At 40.7% G+C, this 23055-nt stretch overlaps 1 protein-coding gene across 2 annotated transcripts in view; it reads right to left on the bottom strand.

Moving 5' to 3' along the window:
- Positions 1 to 23055, bottom strand: part of LOC139753403 (uncharacterized) — a 298486-nt gene that overhangs the window by 7322 nt on the left and 268109 nt on the right. Inside the window, exons 2-4 of one of the 2 annotated variants that reach the window (XM_071669868.1) lie at positions 17757 to 17861; positions 16546 to 16722; positions 86 to 409 (exon numbers count right to left, since the gene is read on the bottom strand). In XM_071669868.1, coding sequence (XP_071525969.1) covers positions 86 to 409; positions 16546 to 16722; positions 17757 to 17802 — 547 coding nt within the window. In that variant the 5' untranslated portion in view covers positions 17803 to 17861. Of the gene's footprint in view, positions 1 to 85; positions 410 to 7323; positions 7627 to 16545; positions 16723 to 17756; positions 17862 to 23055 lie in introns of those variants that run through there. The other variant, XM_071669878.1, reaches the window with a different exon arrangement.

The raw sequence follows: 23055 nt of genomic DNA, 5'->3' as shown, positions 1-23055 counted from the left end.
GCTTGTTCATATCAGAATCACAACTGAAAGAATACTGAGACAATTCTTCCTAGATAGCCAAAAGTGTGGTGAGGGAAGGACTCACCTTCTGGACAATCTTCCATGAAGTGACCTCCACGCATCCTGACAGTCTTATGCGGCTCTCTGCTCATCATCTTGTTCTCCGTCCCCGTTAGCCAATCGCTACCGTTTCTGAAGCGAACCTTCAACTTATCTCTCAGAACCAACTCCATCATCATCCACCCATGGTGGAGATTCGGACCTTTGAAGTCACTGAACCGGATCATGCTCCTGATGCCTCTTTGCGTGACTTCGACGGAGAACTGGGAAGTCTCCGGTGAGAAGAGCATATGGAAGAAGATGGAGTCTGCGAAAGTGTCTCTCCTGAAGCTCTTCACGATGGTGCATCCTGAAGGAAGAGAGACAAGTCCATTTGAGATACTGCCGCATTTCGTGATAGATTAGAGAACTGGAATATGATATAGCACAATGACAGTGAATGTAGAGAAGGAAATACAGTAAATAAGATACTAACAACTCATGTAAAGGACACCGTTGGGTATAGACATTAGCGTTTGATATTTGGAACGATGATGAAAATAAACACTGATGAAAAGCGACTCTTCACAGGGTATCGGATTCATAAACACCTTATGTTGTTACGAGATTAATCATCTCTCATACCTGCTAACATAAAAAAAACGTGAAGATACGTCATATATGTTGGTTTTCTTTTACGTATGTGAGAAATGAGATTCATAATCTTTGACCTATCTACTTTACTGACTGAATGCAGTTATTCTAAGCTATTGGGTTAAGCACGTCTATATTTGTTTATAATAAGGCAATGCCTCTGCCCATGACAGACGATGATGAACCACCTTAAACCAAATGAGGATCCAATGCAAGCGTTCTTCCTCGCCTGTAATACAAAGGAAGTCAAACAGCAACAGACCACTGGGCCCATTCGAAGCTGTTTGCCATACTGGAAGATGCCAGGAACTCACAGATTATTGTGGTGAATGTTGGAAGGCATACAAACAATTCAGAGAGAAAGACCTGCAGACTATCAATATGACTAAGGAGGCGCAAGTAATGTAAGTCGTGGACTCGAAGGAAAATATGTATTGAATCTGCTTTTAAGCGTATCTATGGTACTGCTTTCTGCCACTCTAAGTAGTAAATCATTCCATATGTTAACAATCCTGTTGAAGAAAACGTACTTCGCCTCATTCAAAGTTAAACGTAATCGTATGCATATTAAAACTGATCATAATGAAATAGTATTTGATGGCACGTAAGTAATTTCAAGGGGTTCGATTCTTCGATTTCCTGATTCGTTTGTTGCAGAAAGTGTGTCTTCGGAGCATTGTCAAGGCTATATATATATATATATATATATATATTATCCCTGGGGATAGGGGATTAAAAATACTTCCCACGTATTCCCTGCGCGTCGTAGAAGGCGACTAAAAGGGGAGGGAGCGGGGGGCTGGAAATCCTCCCCTCTCGTTTTTTTTTGATTTTCCAAAAGAAGGAACAGAGGGGGCCAAGTGAGGATATTCCCTCAAAGGCCCAGTCCTCTGTTCTTAACGCTACCTCGCTAACGCGGGAAATGGCGAATAGTTTAAAAAAAAAAAAAAAAAAATATATATATATATATATATATATATATATATATATATATATATATATATATATATATTCATATTAGTGAAATACGATATCTGCCCTTATCCAGACATGAATATTAAGTCTCAGGAGAACATATATGAAGAAGAAAATGAATATCGACACGAACATAAGTATCAAGTACATTTTCACAGACGCATCCCTTCCTACGAAGATCTATGCAATCCGTCCATTACTTTAACAGATAACTTATCTATACACTAAATGCTCGTCTTTTCATTTTAGTGAAGTATGTGAAAGCCTATGAACGTGCTTGCATTCTAATCAAAATGAGACACAATGAAGGGAAGACTTGAACTTTGATCTGAGTTATATTTGTATAAAACTCTGAGTTGCTGTGTTTTACACTGATTTTTTCTTCTCATTATGAAAAGTATACTAAGGCAACGCACTTGAACAACCTCTTCCAACATTTGCAAAAAATAAGGTTGTCTCTATATTTGGTCTATTATAACTGTAATTCATATATAGCATTTGAGAACGATGAAAGAATATCAATTTTTCCCTAAGGGGAGGCCAAAAATGACGCTCGCACTTTATTGAAAAGTGCATATGAATATGGTCCTTGGAGAAAAATGACCCGTGAACTTCATTTTGTCCTTGGAGAATGTGGAGAAAGAATGTTACCCATGTATCCCCTGGTTATAGCAGAAGCCGACTACCGTCTTGTACCGTCACTTTCTAAAAGTAGAGGCTGATGGAGGAGCCAAGCAACAAAATTTCCTCGAAGGCCAAATCGTCTGTACCTAACGCTGCCTCGCTGAGGCATCAAAGAGGATGTCAGCTATTAAGAGAAGGGAGAAAAAGTATCTATAAAACTCCATGTGCGAGTACAAGAGAATCAGAACTGGCGAGTGTTTATATAGATCGGAGTGAATAAGCATCTAATTAGGGCAGTCTTAACAGAAAGCTCTCTCTCTCTCTCTCTCTCTCTCTCTCTCTCTTTCTCCACACACACACACACACACACGCACGCATATATATATATATATATATATATATATATATATATATATATATATATATATATATATATATATATAATCCCTGCGTGTCGTAGAAGGCGACTAGAAGGGAAGGGAGCGGGGGGCTGGAAATCCTCCCCTCTCATTCTTTTTTTAATTTTCCAAAAGAAGGAACAGAGAAGGGGGCCAGGTGAGGCTATTCCCTCAAAGGCCCAGTCCTCTGTTCTTAACGATACCTCGCTAATGCGGGAAACGGCGAATAGTATGAAAGAAAGATATATATATATATATATATATATATATATATATATATATATATATATATATATATATATATATATAAATATATATATATATATATATATATATATATATATATATATATATATATATATATATATATATATATTATCCCTGGGGATAGGGGATTAAGAATACTTCCCATGTAATCCCTGCGTGTCGTAGAAGGCGACTAAAAGAGGAGGGAGCAGGGGGCTGGAAATCCTCCCCTCTCGTTTTTTTTTTTTTCTAATTTTCCAAAAGAAGGAATAGAGTGGGGCCAGGTGAGGATATTCCAAAAAAGGCCCAGTCCTCTGTTCTTAACGCTACCTCGCTAACGCGGAAAATGGCGAATAGTTTAAAAGAAAGAAAAGATATATATATATATATATATATATATATATATATATATATATATATATATATATATGTAAGGCATGTGTACGGGTAAGAAGAGAGGAAAGTGATTGGTTCTCAGTGAATGTAGGTTTGCGGCAGGGGTGTGTGATGTCTCCATGGTTGTTTGATTTGTTTATGGATGGGGTTGTTAGGGAGGTAAATGCAAGAGTTTTGGAAAGAGGGGCAAGTATGAAGTCTGTTGGGGATGAGAGAGCTTGGGAAGTGAGTCAGTTGTTGTTCGCTGATGATACAGCGTTGGTGGCTGATTCGTATGAGAAACTGCAGAAGCTGGTGACTGAGTTTGGTAAAGTGTGTGAAAGAAGAAAGTTAAGAGTAAATGTGAATAAGAGCAAGGTTATTAGGTACAGTAGGGTTGAGGGTCAAGTCAATTGGGAGGTAAGTTTGAATGGAGAAAAACTGGAGGAAGTAAAGTGTTTTAGATATCTGGGAGTGGATCTGGCAGCGGATGGAACCATGGAAGCGGAAGTGGATCATAGGGTGGGGGAGGGGGTGAAAATCCTGGGAGCCTTGAAGAATGTGTGGAAGTCGAGAACATTATCTCGGAAAGCAAAAATGGGTATGTTTGAAGGAATAGTGATTCCAACAATGTTGTCTGGTTGCGAGGCGTGGGCTATGGATAGAGTTGTGCGCAGGAGGGTGGATGTGCTGGAAATGAGATGTTTGAGGACAATGTGTGGTGTGAGGTGGTTTGATCGAGTAAGTAACGTAAGGGTAAGAGAGATGTGTGGAAATAAAAAGAGCGTGGTTGAGAGAGTAGAAGAGGGTGTTTTGAAATGGTTTGGTCACATGGAGAGAATGAGTGAGGAAAGATTGACGAAGAGGATATATGTGTCGGAGGTGGAGGGAACGAGGAGAAGTGGGAGACCAAATTGGAGGTGGAAAGATGGAGTGAAAAAGATTTTGTGTGATCGGGGCCTGAACATGCAGGAGGGTGAAAGGCGGGCAAGGAATAGAGTGAATTGGATCGATGTGGTATACCGGGGTTGACGTGCTGTCAGTGGATTGAATCAGGGCATGTGAAGCGTCTGGGGTAAACCATGGAAAGTTGTGTAGGTATGTATATTTGCGTGTGTGGACGTGTATGTATATACATGTGTATGAGGTTGGGTTGGGCCATTTCTTTCGTCTGTTTCCTTGCGCTACCTCGCAAACGCGGGAGACAGCGACAAAGCAAAAAAAAAAATATATATATATTTATATGTGTGTGTGTGTGGCGGGGTGGTGGCAGGAATGGATGAAGGCAGCATGTATAAATATGTACATGTGTATATATGTATAAGTCTCTGTATGTATATATATATATGTATATGTTGAAATGTATAGGTATGTATATGTGCGTGTGTGGACGTGTATGTATATACATGTGTATGTAGGTGGGTTGGGACAGTCTTTCGTTTGTTCCCTTGCGCTACCTCGCTAACGCGGGAGACAGCGACAAAGTAAAAAAAAAATATATACATATATATATATATATATATATATATATATATATATATATATATATATATATATATATATATATATTTATATTTATTTTGCTTTGTCGCTGTCTCCCGCGTTTGCGAGGTAGCGCAAGGAAACAGACGAAAGGAATGGCCCAACCCACCCCCATACACATGTATATACATACACGTCCACACACGCAAATATACATACCTATACATCTCAATGTACACATATATATACACACACAGACACATACATATATATCCATGCACACAATTCACACTGTCTGCCTTTATTCATTCCCATCGCCACCTCGCCACACATGGAATACCATCCCCCTCCCCCCTCATGTGTGCGAGGTAGCGCTAGGAAAAGACAACAAAGGCCCCATTCGTTCACACTCAGTCTCTAGCTGTCATGCAATAATGCCCGAAACCACATCTCCCTTTCCACATCCAGGCCCCACACAACTTTCCATGGTTTACCCCAGACGCTTCACATGCCCTGATTCAATCCACTGACAGCACGTCAACCCTGGTATACCACATCGATCCAATTCACTCTATTCCTTGCCCGCCTTTCACCCTCCTGCATGTTCAGGCCCCGATCACTCAAAATCTTTTTCACTCCATCTTTCCACCTCCAATTTGGTCTCCCACTTCTCCTCGTTCCCTCCTCCTCCGACACATATATGCTCTTGGTCGATCTTTCCTCACTCATTCTCTCCATGTGACCAAACCATTTCAAAACATCCTCTTCTGCTCTCTCAACCACGCTCTTTTTATTTCCACACATCTCTCTTACCCTTACATTACTTACTCGATCAAACCACCTCACACCACACATTGTCCTCAAACATCTCATTTCCAGCACATCCACCCTCCTGCGCACAACTCTATCCATAGCCCACGCCTCGCAACCATACAACATTGTTGTATATATATATATATATATATATATATATATATATATATATATATATATATATATATATATATATATATATATACTCACTCTAAACAACATGATCACCAATCACCAAGCAAGCAAACAGCAAACATGTGCTCTTAAACAAGTTGAGCTACAAAGCCAACATCCCTCGGTTCTGGAGAACAACAACAACTCATACACTTTACACATGAAGCGCCTCCAGCCGAAATGAACAACATCCGTTTCTCCTAGAAAACCCACAAACAAACTTATGGAACACTACTCAGAAATTCAGGCATCAACCAACCTCATCCTTAAACAGGATATTGAGGAAACATGCACACGCAATCCACCCAAACAAGTAACAACTACTTACCGATCGTTTACCTCCGCTGTTATCCATAGTCCAAACAAAATCGTAAAGAACCCCCCTTCAGCTAACCCTGACAGTAAATTCACTTCCCACATAAAACGCCTCGGCCCAGTTGCAGTTCAGGTACTTAAAGGTATCTTCAACCACTCCTGGTAACCCAGATATCTAGGAACCTGCTAACATACTACTCAACCTAATAGCAACCATGTTATCCAACTCTGGCTTGCATCTAACGCTCTGTATCACTAGTGACATACTGTCCCATAGCATCGTCAGCAGAAATATCCCACTCTACTCCATACAGTATCACACTATGCACTGGCCTCACACAACACAACATAGATGGCTTCAACTATCTACAACTTCCCTCCCGCCCTATTCTAGTAGCGACAGATATCAACAAAGAAGCTGACCCTATCTCGCAATAAAGTCTCATACAAAAGACGTTTGACGCCACCTAAAAGAAAAATGCTTAGAATGGTTACCAAACCAAAATTCTAAAGCCCGACAATAAAGTATTTAGTGGTGAAGTTCTTCCACCAGATCTCTTCATTTTCTTCCTACGTAGCTCTCCATCACCTTCAGGAGACTAGTGTGAAAGTCGTCTCATGTACACATGACACAGCATCATCACAGCATCATCACAGCATCATCTCAGCATCACCACAACATCATCACAACATCATCACAGCATCAACAACAAAATATGCAACACTACATCATACAAACACAACACTGGTTCACTCAGAATAGAATATCTCCATCTCCAGAAAATATATAATCTACAATTACCCTCTTTACACTGTATAGACATGAATCCAACCAGCACACTCCCATAACCTTGAACGGTCGAGCACTCTTACTCACAAGGACTTCAACCATACTGGCAGTCACTAGTAACACACACACACACACACACATGACATTCTCTCCCCACTAATGACTGACCGTCCCTAGGACACAGCATCTTCTCAAAACAGTGAAAAGTTAGTAAATAAATATTTTTCATTTTTGAAAACTGAGAACATTAGCATCTTTTCCCAAGTATATACAGTAATATTTCCTTATGAAAAGATGATAATGATTCTTGGATACGAGCAAAATAACAAATGGTCAACTATAGTCTGTAAGATTAAAAAAAAATGCCAATGTTTCGTGTGAAGTTCATGATTAATCAACATCTGACCTGCTTAGTTAATCAAGAATACTGAGACTAACCTTCATGAAGAAAATTGGTTTGACTGAGATCATGTAGGGCTGCTTGTAGAACCACCGCTCTCACAATCACGAACTGGATGACCACCTTATGGATCGTAATCATTGCTAGTAATAGCAAGATCACTGCGATAACACCTCTGGCAATTCTTGGCAATAAATGAGCTTGTATGAGGTTGGCAAATATCACTATGGATTTATGAGTTGCCGAGATGCAGTCATTCAAAACGTTATCGAAGATATGATTATGTTCAGCACAAGATAGTGAATGGCACAGCTAGCGCGTGTATTATTCAGAGTTATACTAAAGCTGGCCAGGCTAGAGGTGGCTGAAGATAACTTGGGGAGATAAATCAGGATGTGATGTAAAGCGCATCCTTCCATGCTTACTTCCTATGACTAATGAGCACAGACGTGTCATTAACATTAATGTTGGCAGCATTAACTGAAGGAGGAGACAGTGGTAGGATACGATTCTGTAACGGGAATGTTCCTATACGTACGCGTATGTTGATAGGTATAAATGTGAATGTGTGTGGTTACTGTTTGTGTGTTAAGGGGAGGGAGTTGTACACTCGTGTTGTCCCGCCTCTTGGCTTTGTATATAATAATCACATCTTACTCACATGTGTTTACACACACACACACACACACACACACACACACACACGCACACTCCAGCACAGGCCAGGAGCCCATTTATGGACTAATCCCGAGGGGAGAATGCACACCTTGATTGGATATAGGCAGACTCATGTGGGCTCGATCCCGAATTGGCCCGTGCTAACTCACGGTTAGTAACGCTACCCTACCACAGAAATCCGTGTGTGTGTGTGTGTGTGTGTGTGTGTGTAACCTCAAACAACAAAATCTACGTGCACACTTGCGAATGAGTGTGATTACCTATTTGTAACTATACAGTGAAGTTGGACAATAGTGAGGGCGAGCTCGTGAGCTTTTCGAACAATTTTCTTGCTGCTTATTTTCATGCTCTGGGATCTGGTAGTTATATTCCTGCACCTTGTAAGGAACTGCTCACTTCTCAACATCATCAGGCTGGCTTGAAAGGTTATTATCAAGTTACCCCTTACTCGTCTTTCTACCACTGCGGACAAAATCAAGGCATTTATCCTCTCCTCTTAACTCAGTTCTTTTAATACGATACCATCTTTGTTGTCCTTCTCTGGACCTTCTCAATTAGTATTTTGTGCTTTTCAGCGTACGCTGACCAAGCTTGAGAAGCATTGTGTGTATGATTATGTCATGAAAAGAGTTTTACACTCGTGTTTCCCCTTCCTCTTAACCTTGTACATATATATCATTCCTTTTACTCACACACACACACACACACACACACACACACACACACACACACACACACTCACACCTATCGCAGAACCTAAGTAGCAGTGATAGGCAACTGTGACTTCCTAATTTTAGGTGTCTTATGTAAGCACCAGGTTTTTCTTTTAGTACAAATAAATCTTGCAAAGTTAGGGGACTCACTCTCACATATGTGACCATCTCAGAAGAACGCAATAAAGTAAGTGACATTGGTGAGGATCAACAATCATTGTTACTAGGAGTACTTACATAACTCCTCCTAGGGCAGGATAGTACGTCCAGCCAAACGACTCTCAGCAGAAAATAAGAAACCCTAATGAATCTTCAAGGAAACATTAAAAAGAAGGAAAGTTTAAGTAAGCAAAAAGAGAAAAGTGCGAACTAGAAATTAAAGCATCTGATCTCTTACAATTCATGTAAAGGTTTAATGGACAACAGAAGAGCAGTATCAGGATCTATGGCTTCTGGCTTAACTGTGGACTTTACCTCAGGAAGGTTGGATAAACAAACTTTCCCCAGCTTGCTTGGTCCACAGTTTAGGTCACCCTGCACCATCCACCTGCATCATTGACGCACCTCTCTCTCTCTCTCTCTCTCTCTCTCTCTCTCTCTCTCTCTCTCTCTCTCTCTCTCTCTCTCTCTCTCTCCAAGATCAGATATGCCTCTGCCTTATATTCAGTATCTATAATGAAGACTTCATGCCTTCTGTAGTGGAGGAACTGAATCTTTTCGTTACTGAACAACATACAGACTTTAGGAATCCACAAGGTATGTGACATGTCTTTTGGTAGATTACCCGATCCCTTGTCAGCATCGTTGCTGTAATGACTATGACGTCATCCAGAAATAAACGTGTGTAGATGTATAGTGTGCTGCAGTAACGAACATCTGTAAGGCGTATCAGAGGAGCAAAGCACATTTCTCTGCAAAACAAGGCTCACCTGGCAAAGGAAGCAGTGGATGCTTCACTCCAAATTATTGTCTAGGGATTAGTTCGTTGTAAAATTATAGACCGTGTATCCCATTTGGCTTGTCATTTCCCCTCTGTGCATCTTCTATGTATCATTCCATTGTTGCTTACGTCAAAAAGGCTTCCTGAGGACTGCGTACATCAATACAGCATTACGCCTGACCTGAACGGCTTTCAGGATCTTTCCCTTATGGTCGAACAGCTGTGAATGTTGAGAATTATTCGTGATGTCTCAGCCTGTGTGACTATGATCATATCCTGTTGAAAATCTTCGCCTCTTCACAGCATTTCACACAAACTTATGGCGTAATGTTACTGCAATTGGCTTGCACATCTCTAATCTCTTTACTCCCTCCTTAATGAGGAGTTATGTCATCTGTTTTTCTGAACTCTCTAGGTTGCTACCACCTTTAATCCCTTTCTCCAAAGAATGTGCACCGCCTGTGGTAACTTTCGCTATACTTTTTGGCCTGAACCGGGCTCTAAGAAGCGTTCTCTAAAGCAGAATTGATAGACATGTTGTCGTTGACTTTTTCCGAAATCAAATACATCAATGTTGGTGTCTGGTATGCTAGCCCTCTTCCTTAAGGGGTTTGGCCAGATATTAGTTTACTAAACACTGTATCATAATGCTTCAGCGGTATTTCAATCATGTCCTTACTGTCATCGATATACGTACAATCCTCCGTATGTAAGGGGTTAGTTCTGAAAATTTTAATATTTTTCACTTTGCTTAGATAGAAAAAGAATATTTAGGGATGTTTTAGTTTATTTCCCAAGCTCCCCGTTCAGAAACATTTATGAGTTCATAATCTCCTTCCATCAGTTTGTATATATCCAAGGTAATATTGACAGTAAACCTATCACATTCTACTCAGTATATGTAGCCTCTGTTTAAAGATATCCACCTCTGGGTCTTTGATGGAGGTTTACGTACCTATAATGAAGTATATATATATATATATATATATATATATATATATATATATATATATACAAACACCACGGTGTAAGTTCTACGCTGTGAGGGAGTATTCCACACGTCTTGTATGACTTGTCCCAGTCTCGTTAACACCATTGGGTGAATAAGTAGACCATGTGGTTCTGCGTCTTTATTCGACTGGAGGTAAGGCTAGAGTGAGCGGGTGCCAAGGGTTGTAGATCACTGTAGAATTGTATGGGTTGTCAATGCGAGATGCACAGGTAGGTCATTTGACGCAACCACAATCATTTGAACCTAATACATGATACGTGATACATAACTCTTCCTTCCCTTTTATGGAGTTGAGGGATTGTCCTTTTTTCTCTCTCCATCCTATGCGAACAAAGTACAAGGCATATAAGCATCATACACAGATATGGGTCCCAAGTTATGATCGGTAATAAGTGTAGTTATACAGTCCAAAAAGAAATGGGCTTAACAGTAAGAAGGTAGAGAAGCTTTGAAAGATCTACATCTCCAATGTTCTGGGTGGAACTCTACGAGCAGTCAGTGTTGGATCTCCTCCAACAGCCACGTCAAGATGTATGGCTGACGTGGGCGTGGGAGGAGCAGGGTTGACTGGAAAGTCAGGCGCCCTCGGCTATCAGTCACCCTCGGATGGAATCGCTCTCTGTGACGGAGATGGTTGAAGTTGGTCCACATGGTGTTTGTGCGTGTTTCTGTCTACTTCCACCTCATAATGAAAGTCTCCATTCTACTTTGTCATCGTTCCTGAATGATAACTCAGGTGAGTTGGACGTCCACACTATTCATGAAGAGACAGATGCATATCGTGGAACATTTGCTGGTTCGTGTTGTCTGACCTGCCGCCAAGCCCGATGTAGATAGTTTGTCTGGAAAGACAAAGTCATGAGGTCCATCACACTTCGAATTCTCCCTCCCATCAGCATATAGGAAGGAGGCTGGCCCGTGGTGGCGTTACACGTAGTCAGGTAAGTGAGGAATCGACTGATGCAATCCTCTCCGTCAGTCCACGATAAAAAGATGATCTTCATGAACTCGAGTACGGTGGTTTGTGCTGCGGTAAATTGCACAGAAACTACCTTTTCTTCTATAGTGACCGACATGGCACGGGCAAAACAGGCTTCAAAAGAGACCATCTCGGGTGAAAGGAATGAAGCCAGAGAGAACGGATGTAGAAATCAATCAGGTCTCCGCAAGCGTTTCTAGACCCGATTATTATAAAAGATGGACAAATAATGGAAAAAAGAAAAGATGAAAGGAGGAGGACAATTCCACAGCCAAGTTATTTAAGGGACGAAGGAGGTATCATAATGCTCAGTCCTCGATTGGCCGGTCGTCACACAAAAACTGTAGGAAGCAACAGCCAGATGTGTGCCTCAGGCTCGAACTTTAGGGAGCGGAGGCCCATACACACAGCTCACACGGCCAGTAGCCAAGATATCTGTAGAACATAGAGAAAGCCTACTCATCGAGGCACACAGAGAGGGATGGTTGAAGAGAGCTGATGCCATACGAGCATTATATAAGACTGAACGCTTGAGATTTCTCTCTGGTGAATAGAGAGGTTAGAAGCACTCCATGTCAGAGCGGATAAAATCCCTGTAGATATATGGAATATCTGCTTACGAGAAAAATAAGCACGACATTAATACATCATCCCCAGGGAAGCTGATTTCCTGCTGTTGGTGATGTGGAGTTTCCAGGATAGAATGGAGGATTTGGTTACCATCATAACATGAATCTATCACAGAGGGAAACGAGTGACTGAGATCAGAGATTTAGGGTGAAATTACGTTACAGCATTATCAGATATAACTAGGTTGCGACTTCTCAATTCTTAAGTATTGCACAAATCTGAGGTGAGAGAGGCAATGCGTTTGGCACTGGAAGGAGAACCCCTGGACACTTATCATATGCCTCCACTAATGTGAGATGTGACCAGCCATGGAAGGAGCCAGCAATAAACCAGCTTGAACGCATTTCCAAGGACACTGTGGGAACTCTTGCATATGTCAACGGCCATAGGTCATTCTAGTGTGATGTACGGCTGTGAGACTCACGCACAAACTGTCCCACTTCCCCGACCCACCACGCTGATGATCTAGCAACTGACATGGACCAAACATTCCGATAGTAGTTGTCCTGAGCACTCAGGTGGCTGGTAGAATTAGGAAGCGAGCACCTCCCATTATACACCCCTTGTTCAGCTGATCGTCTGTAATCTTCCTGGCTGGTGAGCAACTACCGTCCAGATATCAGTCCTTGGAACACCCTTAATAACTTGAACCTTTTGTCAGCTCCTAAGAATTCATTTTTCTTTTCATCCTCCAGGTCGTTCAAGCTAATCATAAGTTGCGTAGCTTTCCTAAATGCAAGATGCATATCGCATGAAACCCATTAGACCCATTAGAAACTCAAAAAAAAGAAATCAAAACTTGGTTGAATATAAGAAATAACTGAGTACAACGAATTCCATGAAACAAACCACTACATAAAGAAAAGATACGTGGAAACATGTTACAGAAAGGGATAAACCAAGTAATAGAACTGAAGAATATAGAGACCATTAGAATCATACGATACAAGAATATCACCGAATATATGAAATATATGCTAGAATACCAGGAGACATGGGAACGATCATGCGGTTAAGGCTGATTAGAAAGCATACTGCACTGCGGCCAACTTGGAATTCAAAGATATGCTACATCACGAACGGAGGGACATGCACTTCAGGGACAGAATGAAAAACATGTCATTTCAATAAATCAGGCGAGACATCAGAGCCAGAAACATGATCAGCCCTCCTAGACTAGCAGCAGAGGAGGCACCAGCGTCAGCGTTGTTGCAGAGGTCTGTACGGCAGAAGTAACCTTCTACTCGAGCCTCCTCGAACCCCATGAGGGCTACTCTCGCCTCGTCCTGGTCCTGGGCCGTCCGGGTCAGCTGGTTGCCGAAGGAGACCATGTAGCGATGGGTCACTTTCTCCTCTCCTGGAGGATGGTAGAGGGAAATGGATTATAATAAGATTATGTCCATTGGATCGACGATCTTGTCTCACCTTAGATTTTTCTCTGTTTATCCTCTCTCTCTCTCTCTCTCTCTCTCTCTCTCTCTCTCTCTCTCTCTCTCTCTCTCTCTCTCTCTCTCTCTCTCTCATACTAATACACATTTGCTCTCATTTACTAAAGATGAAAATACACTGTTATAAGGATCCTCATGGTGTAGCAGTTAACGTCACTGATCGCGACGCATTCAAGGGCCGCCCTTGGGGGCGACCCTGAATAGGTTTGAATCCAGGTCGTGGCAATCAGTCCTTAGTTCACCCAACTTTTCCTTATTTTTCGTTATGTTTATGCTAGAGGCTCCAGTCATGGACAAATGTCCGCATCGAGGCCGGGCCTGAGATGAAATATAAAGGATTATGAAACGGAAAAAGAAAAGACAAGGAAATAATACGAATTCTAGAGGAAGTGAAAAAACCTGTCTTTTAGAATGTTCCAAGTCACAGCTATTAGGAAAGACATGACAGGGTAAAGACTTCCAGAGCTTAGAGGTGTAGGCAAAAGAAACAGTCATCAAAACATTCCACCTTTGAGTTACCAACGGTTATACAGAAATCATGTGACGCAGCAGCTTGCCGAGTATTGCGTGGTCTAGCTAGTAGCGTGGGCACACAAGCAGCCAGCTCTCAGGAGAAAAAAAAAATGTGAACAAACATTGCGGCGTAGGACAAGCGGGTCAAGTTTTGAAGTTGGTCGGGTGAGTTTATAATGCGGACCGCTTTCGACTCAATTCTAAGAAGTAAGGATGCAGAGCTAGAACCAACCCAGATGTGAAAGCAGTACTGCACACATGGACGGATCAGTCCATTGTCTAAACGGAGCAATTGTTCGGAAAAAAAGAACTTTCGACATCTACACAGGACCCCTAGTTTCTTAGCGTCAGACTTAGGTATTTCCTAAATGTGGGGTTTCCAAGAAAAAGTGGATGTTGCAGTAACACCAAATATGTTCACTGAGTCAAAAGGTTGAATTACAAAACCGTCGAAGGAGAGAGAAAAGTTGTGAGGAATTTTCGATAGATAGATAGATGAGTGGAAACTGAGTCTTGCAGGCATTAAACTTAACCAGATTTCGTCTTCCCCACTAAGATATCCTGTGCAAGTCTGAGTTTATTGAGGAGGCTGTGTCGAGACGAGATACAAATCGACTAAGATAAGGAGCAGAACTGAAGGATGTGGAGGAGTGCAGTGTTAAGTCGTCAGCATATCTGTGCACCTGGTTATTTTTGGAAGAAAAGAAATCGTTAATAAAAAGGAGGAAAAGTACAAGTGATAGGACAGAACCTTAAGGAACACCGCTGTTGATAGAAAGGAGTAAGAGCTCATCCATCAACAGCCAAGGAGATAGATCGGCCAGAAAGGAAGCCAGGTAAGAGAGAGAGGAAAGTGAGAAAGGGAAGCCAAATGATAGGAGCTTTGAGATGAGACCCCGACGCCACACTGTGTCAGAAACTTTGGATATGTCAAGGATAACTACATTGGATTCTCGAAAATCTTTCAGGGATGATGACCAGACATTAGTAAGATAGGAAAGAATATCATCCGTGGGTCTCGCCTGACGGAAACCATACTGGTGATCAGAGGAAAGGCTGCGATTTCAAAGATGTCTGAGGATATGCAAGTTGAGAACGAATTCAAACACTTTGGATTTGATTGATGTTTAAGCAACAGGATGATAATCATAGGGGTTAGATGGTCACCGTCTGAGGGATGTGATGTACCAAAACATGCATCCAAGAGCAAAATGTTCTGACTTTTAAACAAAACAAAACAGATGAGCAAGCACAGGTGCAAGTCCACAGGCACACTAATATAGTACACGGGGAAGGATGTCTTCGGGACCTATATAAGCCTCGCTTGTGTCCAGCGAGAAAGAAAAATGCTTTTCGGACAATCCGAAAAGAGATTACGGGAAGGGTCATAGGATTAGTTAAAAAAGCATCAGGGAGTGAAAGAATGTTAGCGTTATTCAAGGTGGAATTAGAGGAGAACGGGGACTAAAGAGAGTTGCTTTGTCTACCTGGAGAGAAAGCTATAGTACTGTCATAACGGAAAAGTGTAGGAAAGGTAGAGCGACAGAAGTTTTAGCAATACCATTCGCTAAAGACCAGAAATACCTACAGTGGATGACGATGAGAGGTCATAGCACTTCCTTTAAATAAAGGAACGCTTTGCGTCTATCAGAGAGGTAAAGGTAGTGGGAGGAGCCGATGCTACTACTACTGTCTGAGCCTTCCCTCTCTTAGGCACTGAAGGCAGGCGGAAACCTAGAGATTCTTAGCACCCCATGATGCCACAGGCCATCTGTTCATCCTCCCCTGGGGAATGAACGATAAACTGGGTAACTGGCATAGTACAGGTTGTGGATTTTAAAAGATGTCACCCAAGTGCTTTGTACCGATTCAGAGCAGATACACGTACGTTACCTGGCGCCAGCGCTCTATTCCATACATTCATGGTCACTGGAGAGGCAACAGATCTTGATCACAGAAAAATGTTGGTTTCAAATAGATAGTTTTTGTCATTCAAATTATCCTGGGTTCGATCTCGAACACTTATAGGTGAGACAGTTTATATATATATATATATATATATATATATATATATATATATATATATATATATATATATATATATATATATACATCATAACTTAGTAACATATACTGTGGTCTGTTTTTTACTGAAGCATTACCCTGCCACACGACAATATTCTAATTACCTCATACAGTTCAGTATTTGCTTGCGAACACTTCATGGCCTAACTGTGACCCCCAATCCACCAAAACAACCCTGTCTGAAATGACGTAAATACATAGTTAGGCTGAGGATCTACGCACCACAGGGGACACGTGAGAGGGCAATAACAGGAGTGCATACCTTCAAGACCTATGGTGTAAGTCTGGGCAAAGCAAGTGAGGCTGCTGCCGTACTGGACGAAGACCTCTACCTGGGATTCGTCAAAGTTACCGTCAGCGCAGGATGGGTTGTTGGTGATCTTGTGGTATGCCTGGGAGTCGTCATAGCCGCTGCAGCCATAGCATCGTAGACACAACCCTGCCATCAAGTCAGACCCAATACTATCATACTTATAATCTATTGGTGTGTGTGTGTGTATATATATATATATATATATATATATATATATATATATATATATATATATATATATATATATATATTATCCTTGGGGATAGGGGAGAAAGAATACTTCCCACGTATTCACTGTGTGTCGTAGAAAGCGACTAAAAGCGGAGGGAGCGGGTGGCTGGAAATCCTCCCATTTCGTTTATTTTTTTTTTTTCTTAATTTTCCAAAAGAAGGAACAGAGAAGGGGGCCAGGTGAAGATATTCCCTCAAAGGCCCAATCCTCTGTTCTTAAGACTACCTCAATAACGCGGGAAATGGTGAATAGTATGAAAGAAAAGATATATGCATACAGGTGCTTATACAAGTGTGTTTATGTGTAAACTATGTGTATGTATACGCATGACTAAGATAGGTCAAGAATAATTTCTTTTTGTAGGCTCCCTCCCCTCCCCAAAAAAAAAAAAAATGCATAGCGGGTCCTCACACTTTAAGGGGTTCCTAAAAATAATTGTGTGTATTCTTTTTATCAGTTTGAATTCAGTCCTGTTATTCGTACCAGCAATAATATTTTGAGAATACTTTTCCTTGTAGTTTCATGGGTAAAGAGAAGCGAAACTGAAGCTGAAATTGTTTGGCTTTCTTATAGATCATGAAGAGTGAAATTTTGTGGAACCTCAGTTGACTCTCTCTTTCCCGGAACCCCCCCCCCCCCTCCCCAAGAAACAAAAAATAAAAATAGGGCAGCCTCTGAAGAGTGTATGTATTATCTTTATCTTCTAATACTAAATGTCCTATGAAACAATGTCTTCCATGTTAAGTGCGAAAGCTATAATCTGAACTCTGTAGTGCGAGAGAAATATTTTGGATCCATTTTAAGTAAAAAAAAGAAAAGATACTTAGGATTCCTTTTAACTTGAATCCTTCTACCCTATAATCTTTTACCTTCGGGAAAGTGCACTTTAACCTGATTCACACTTCTTATACCATTATCATGCACTCACCTCCGCGTAGTAATAACATGATAAGAAAGATCATATTTGTCCCCATGATGTCACACACAGCTGAAGAGGCCGTCACACCTTTATTGTAATACTATCACGCCCTTCCTGAAATGATACTGAGTACTTTACTGTCTATGGCACTACTTTCCTTTACAGGCAACTTTTTTTGTCTAATATCACAGACTACGGAGCAATGATGTCATATCTCAACCAGGTTAAAAAAAAAAAAAAAAAGAATTTTTCATGAAATTTCGTCACATAAAGTCAGGTCATGACTTTGTTCAAGATGTCTCATTTTTTTACTTTAAGAAACATGTCACGTCTTTACCGAGACCTTGGCTGCGGGTGTTGTCGTGTTACTAGCGGTTCCTTACGGACAAAGGGCATGAGGGAACTCCCATGGCACGCAAAGTGATCGCTAAACAGAAGTACAAGTTTAAGAGCGTATGTGAAAAAATATTTCGAAGAAAACTCTAAAACTGAGATCTCTCTCCTAAATGTGATTGATACATCCCACCGAGAACTATAGAAACAATGAATTACATCAGTACTTCACCCGCAAGTGCCCATTGAAAGGCACTTGCAAGAGTCCTTAAGAGCTAAAACTTTAGGTAACACAGAAATGCCTATATCTACTATTTAATCACCTCTCTGCTTAAAGTTTCTGTGTTTAACAAAAATAATGCGGCACCTCACCGTGTTGTGGTGTGGCTCCTTTTCCCTTAAAAAAAAGGTATAAAGAACTTGGAATTAAGAAATCTCAGCAAAAAATTTAGATGTAATAAGAATTTAAGGCACTTGATATCTATTCAGGGAAAGGTAAGGTAACGTAAGGTAAGGCAAGGCAAGGCAAGGCAAGGCAAAGTAAGGTAAGGTAAGGTAAGGTAAGGTAAGGTAAGGTAAGGTAAGGTAAGGAAAGGTAAGGAAGGTAAGGTAAGGGAAGGTAAGGTAAGGTAAGGTAAAAGTATTCCAAAATGAAAATATATTCCCACAGAGTTCATGTGATCTGTCGCAGATTTTGCATGTTACAAACTGAAATTGTAAAACAATGTGGAGTGCAGACAAAGAGAGCTGTACGTGTTAAGGCTGCTGGTAGTCACAATCCCGCTTTCAATGAGATTTGTATACGACGACGATATGGAATTCAACGTGAGAGAACCATTAAGGTCAATACGTGTGAAATTATGTGAAGAACATAATCTAAACAAATGAGGTTAACGAATGGGATTACATTATCAGTGGGGAATAGCAAAGACTTGAATGACTGGTATTGATTTACATCGGTAAAATAACCGGCCACATTCATTATACGCAGCAATTAGATTCTAAAAACTGTTAACACTTTGTTGAATAAAGGATCTTATGGCAATAAAGATGTAGTTACAGGGTTTGTAGCTGGAGAGCTAGCTGCAATACACCATCAACAGTGCTTGATGCTTGTATTCTATTTCTATGCACAAGACAGAAGAGAATTAACACAATATAACAAAAATAAATATATAAGTAATCAGTATCTACGAAGTTTGACAGCATCAAAAGCAGAGCTGAGTAATTTCTGCAACAAGATCTATGAACTATTATACCAGTTTCTTTCAATTGTACAGAAAGACGTTTCCTTACAAGGGTGTTACTTTAAAGCCCAAGGACAAACACCGTATGTTAAGTAGAAAGCTGGAGGAACTGACTAGGGGATATAGTATCTCAACCTGGATATGCTTCAAATGAGGATCAAGTTTACCTTGGGAATCATAATATACTATCGATAAACTGCCTGTAACTTTTCTGTTTACAGTTTACATAACTTTTTCCAGCGTGTGCAAAGTGATGTATAATGGTGGGTTATTCCTGTATTTAATGTTTGTTTCCTCGGGGTTATCTGACATTTAATTTCCTAAGTTTACAGTTGATGACGGCGTAAGGTATTGCTAGACCTGAATGCGAAAACAGCAGATGGTACCAGTAGCAAGTAAATGTGAGTATAAAGCGCCAGTGATGCAATACAGGAGCAAAAGGAAAAGGACAATGGAACCCTGAGGCAAGCTTATGTTTAGTGGGCGGGTCTCAGAGTTCAGTACCGCTTCCAGACGTATTGCATTCTGTTATGCATAATATGTATTGATCGCACTGACATGAATGCCATACTTAGGTCAAGTGTCTTGTGGCTCATTTTTGGCTCTCCGTCAGGTGAATTTGGCTCTATCTAAATGATATTTGAGAGATTCTACCAATTCTTGAAATTTTTCTGTTAATATTCAGTCTATTTTCAGTGATTTAGAGTCATTTTTTGCTAGGCTCATTTTAAGAGTTTATTTAATCTTATTTTCAGTGATTGGGCCTATTTTGTGATGTTAGGCTTATTTTAAGGGTGATTCTTTTTTGAAACATTTGAGAGTAATTCTAGAAAATGGTGACCTGCTACACGTGTAGGTGATAATGAATCCATTCAAGTTATTCATTCTTAACACAGGCAGTTCTAAAACTTCGTATTAGAAATGTGTTCTTCTTGATTATGTAAGATTAACGCAATATATCCACTACGTTGACCTTATCTCGGGCAATGCTGGTTCACTTTCCCTCTTCTGTAGATATTGCTTTGGTTCCTACGCCCAACAAGCTACGGTGTCACATTACTATTGTGCCATCGTCGGCAACTCAGCTGTAGGCCGTTGTGATATCTGTTTCTTTCCTTACGAAGTGAACCTTTGGACCTCTTTTAACAACTAAGAACTGTCCATCTTTAAATAGCAGATTTTTTCATTTCCTCAAAAATTCTTAAAATTGTTTTCTTCATATCATATTTCCGGCCATCATTATCTATTTTCTTATCTCACTTAAAGACTGGTCTTAGTGTGGACTTTCGTCCATTATTGGAGCCTTAGACATAAAAGCGAAACTTGATAAGGCTGGAGTAGTAAATATACTTTCCTATCCTTCATCTGCCCTACGTGGGATGACCACAACTTTTACTTAAAAGCTCATTTTTTGTTGCGGTATATTATGAAAAAAGTGCCTAAGCCTTACTGTTCAGTCCACGCTTGATCACTGAGCAGTAGCTTGCTTATATAAGGAGCCTCCATTCGTATCCTATTGCATAAGCATCAAAGTATTACCAAAAATCTTTATATCAAACCCCAGGTAGAAAATAATCACAACCAGACTTCTTAGCTCACATTTATCCTAGTTCAATTATATATTACTCTATCACTGCGAAAGAAACACACACAGTCATTACCAGCTAAATGAGAAAGGATATAACACCACTCATACCGATACGACGGAGCAAAGCTAATGCTTCAACTCACCGTGCCCTTGTGAAGTCGAATGAGGCTGGCATATACGCTGGAGTTATTAAGTCACCGTTTCCTGCTTATCACATAAGTGTAGGTGAGGTGTGGTTGGTTGAGTACACAGACCTATACCACCAGGGTATTCAGTGACTCATATCCGGTGTCGCACGGCATCTCAGGGTGAAAGAATTCCGACCTCGAGCTTAATCGATTTGACACCTAGGTGGTGGAAGGGCTGGATGAGGGAACAACCTTCCAGAGTAAACATTCACTTACATTTCGTATGAATCGATAATAAGATTAACGACCTATGATATTTTCTTGGAGTCCGCCAAGAACTACTTTGATGTAGAATACATACGAGGAAAAACGAACACATGGATATCTTTTTATGCTCGTCATTTCAGGGTTGGTGAAAATATGAATGATACAACGTTGCTTCTCACTTTGGTCTATAGGTTCATACAGAAATATGAATGTCGATACTGAACAATCCGAAGTTGAGCTGTACATTACTACCTCAAAAGTAAACTTCATTTTTATTGAAATGATTCAGAGCAAGTACGTACAAGTTAATTTAACAGGAAATCTATTCACACACACACACACACACACACACGAACACACACACACACACACACACACACACGAACACACACACACACACACACACACACACACACACACACACACACACACGAACACACACACACACACACACACACACACACACACACACACTTTTGAACTTTGTTCCATTCACAGCCAAAGCATCCACGTTCCTCTCCCTAAACTTACTTCCTCTCTCTCTCTCTTTTTCTCAACCTGTTTTCATCCATATATATATATATATATATATATATATATATATATATATATATATATATATATATATATATAGTTGGGGTGAGAGAGTATCATTAAATTCTAGGGAGAATAAAAAGATGTTCTGGAAGTAGGTAAATAAAGTGCGTAAGACAAGGGAGCAAATGGGAACTTCAGTGAAGGGCGCAAATGGGGAGGTGATAACAAGTAGTGGTGATGTGAGAAGGAGATGGAGTGAGTATTTTGAAGGTTTGTTAAATGTGTTTGATGATAGAGTGGCAGATATAGGGTGTTTTGGTCGAGGTGGTGTGCAAAGTGAGAGAGTTAGGGAAAATGATTTGGTAAACAGAGAAGAGGTAGCAAAAGCTTTGCGGAAGATGAAAGCCGGCAAGGCAGCAGGTTTGGATGGTATTGCAGTGGAATTTATTAAGAAAGGGGGTGACTGTATTATTGACTGGTTGGTAAGGTTATTTAATGTATGTATGACTCATGGTGAGGTGCCTGAGGATTGGCGGAATGCGTGCATAGTGCCATTGTACAAAAGCATAGGGGATAAGAGTGAGTGCTCAAATTACAGAGGTATAAGTTTGTTGAGTATTCCTGGTAAATTATATGGGAGGGTATTGATTGAGAGGGTGAAGGCATGTACAGAGCATCAGATTGGGGAAGAGCAGTGTGGTTTCAGAAGTGGTAGAGGATGTGTGGATCAGGTGTTTGCTTTGAAGAATGTATGTGAGAAATACTTAGAAAAGCAAATGGATTTGTATGTAGCATTTGTGGATCTGGAGAAGGCATATGATAGAGTTGATAGAGATGCTCTGTGGAAGGTATTAAGAATATATGGTGTGGGAGGCAAATTGTTAGAAGCAGTGAAAAGTTTTTATCGAGGATGTAAGGCATGTGTACGTGTAGGAAGAGAGGAAAGTGATTGGTTCTCAGTGAATGTAGGTTTGCGGCAGGGGTGTGTGATGTCTCCATGGTTGTTTAATTTGTTTATGGATGGGGTTGTTAGGGAGGTGAATGCAAGAGTTTTGGAAAGAGGGGCAAGTATGAAGTCTGTTGGGGATGAGAGAGCTTGGGAAGTGAGTCAGTTGTTGTTCGCTGATGATACAGCGCTGGTGGCTGATTCATGTGAGAAACTGCAGAAGCTGGTGACTGAGTTTGGTAAAGTGTGTGAAAGAAGAAAG

This window comes from Panulirus ornatus, chromosome 2, assembly GCF_036320965.1.
Source record: "Panulirus ornatus isolate Po-2019 chromosome 2, ASM3632096v1, whole genome shotgun sequence".
NCBI classification, from domain to species: Eukaryota; Metazoa; Arthropoda; class Malacostraca; order Decapoda; family Palinuridae; genus Panulirus; species Panulirus ornatus.
This window is presented reverse-complemented; position numbering and strand designations above follow the sequence as displayed.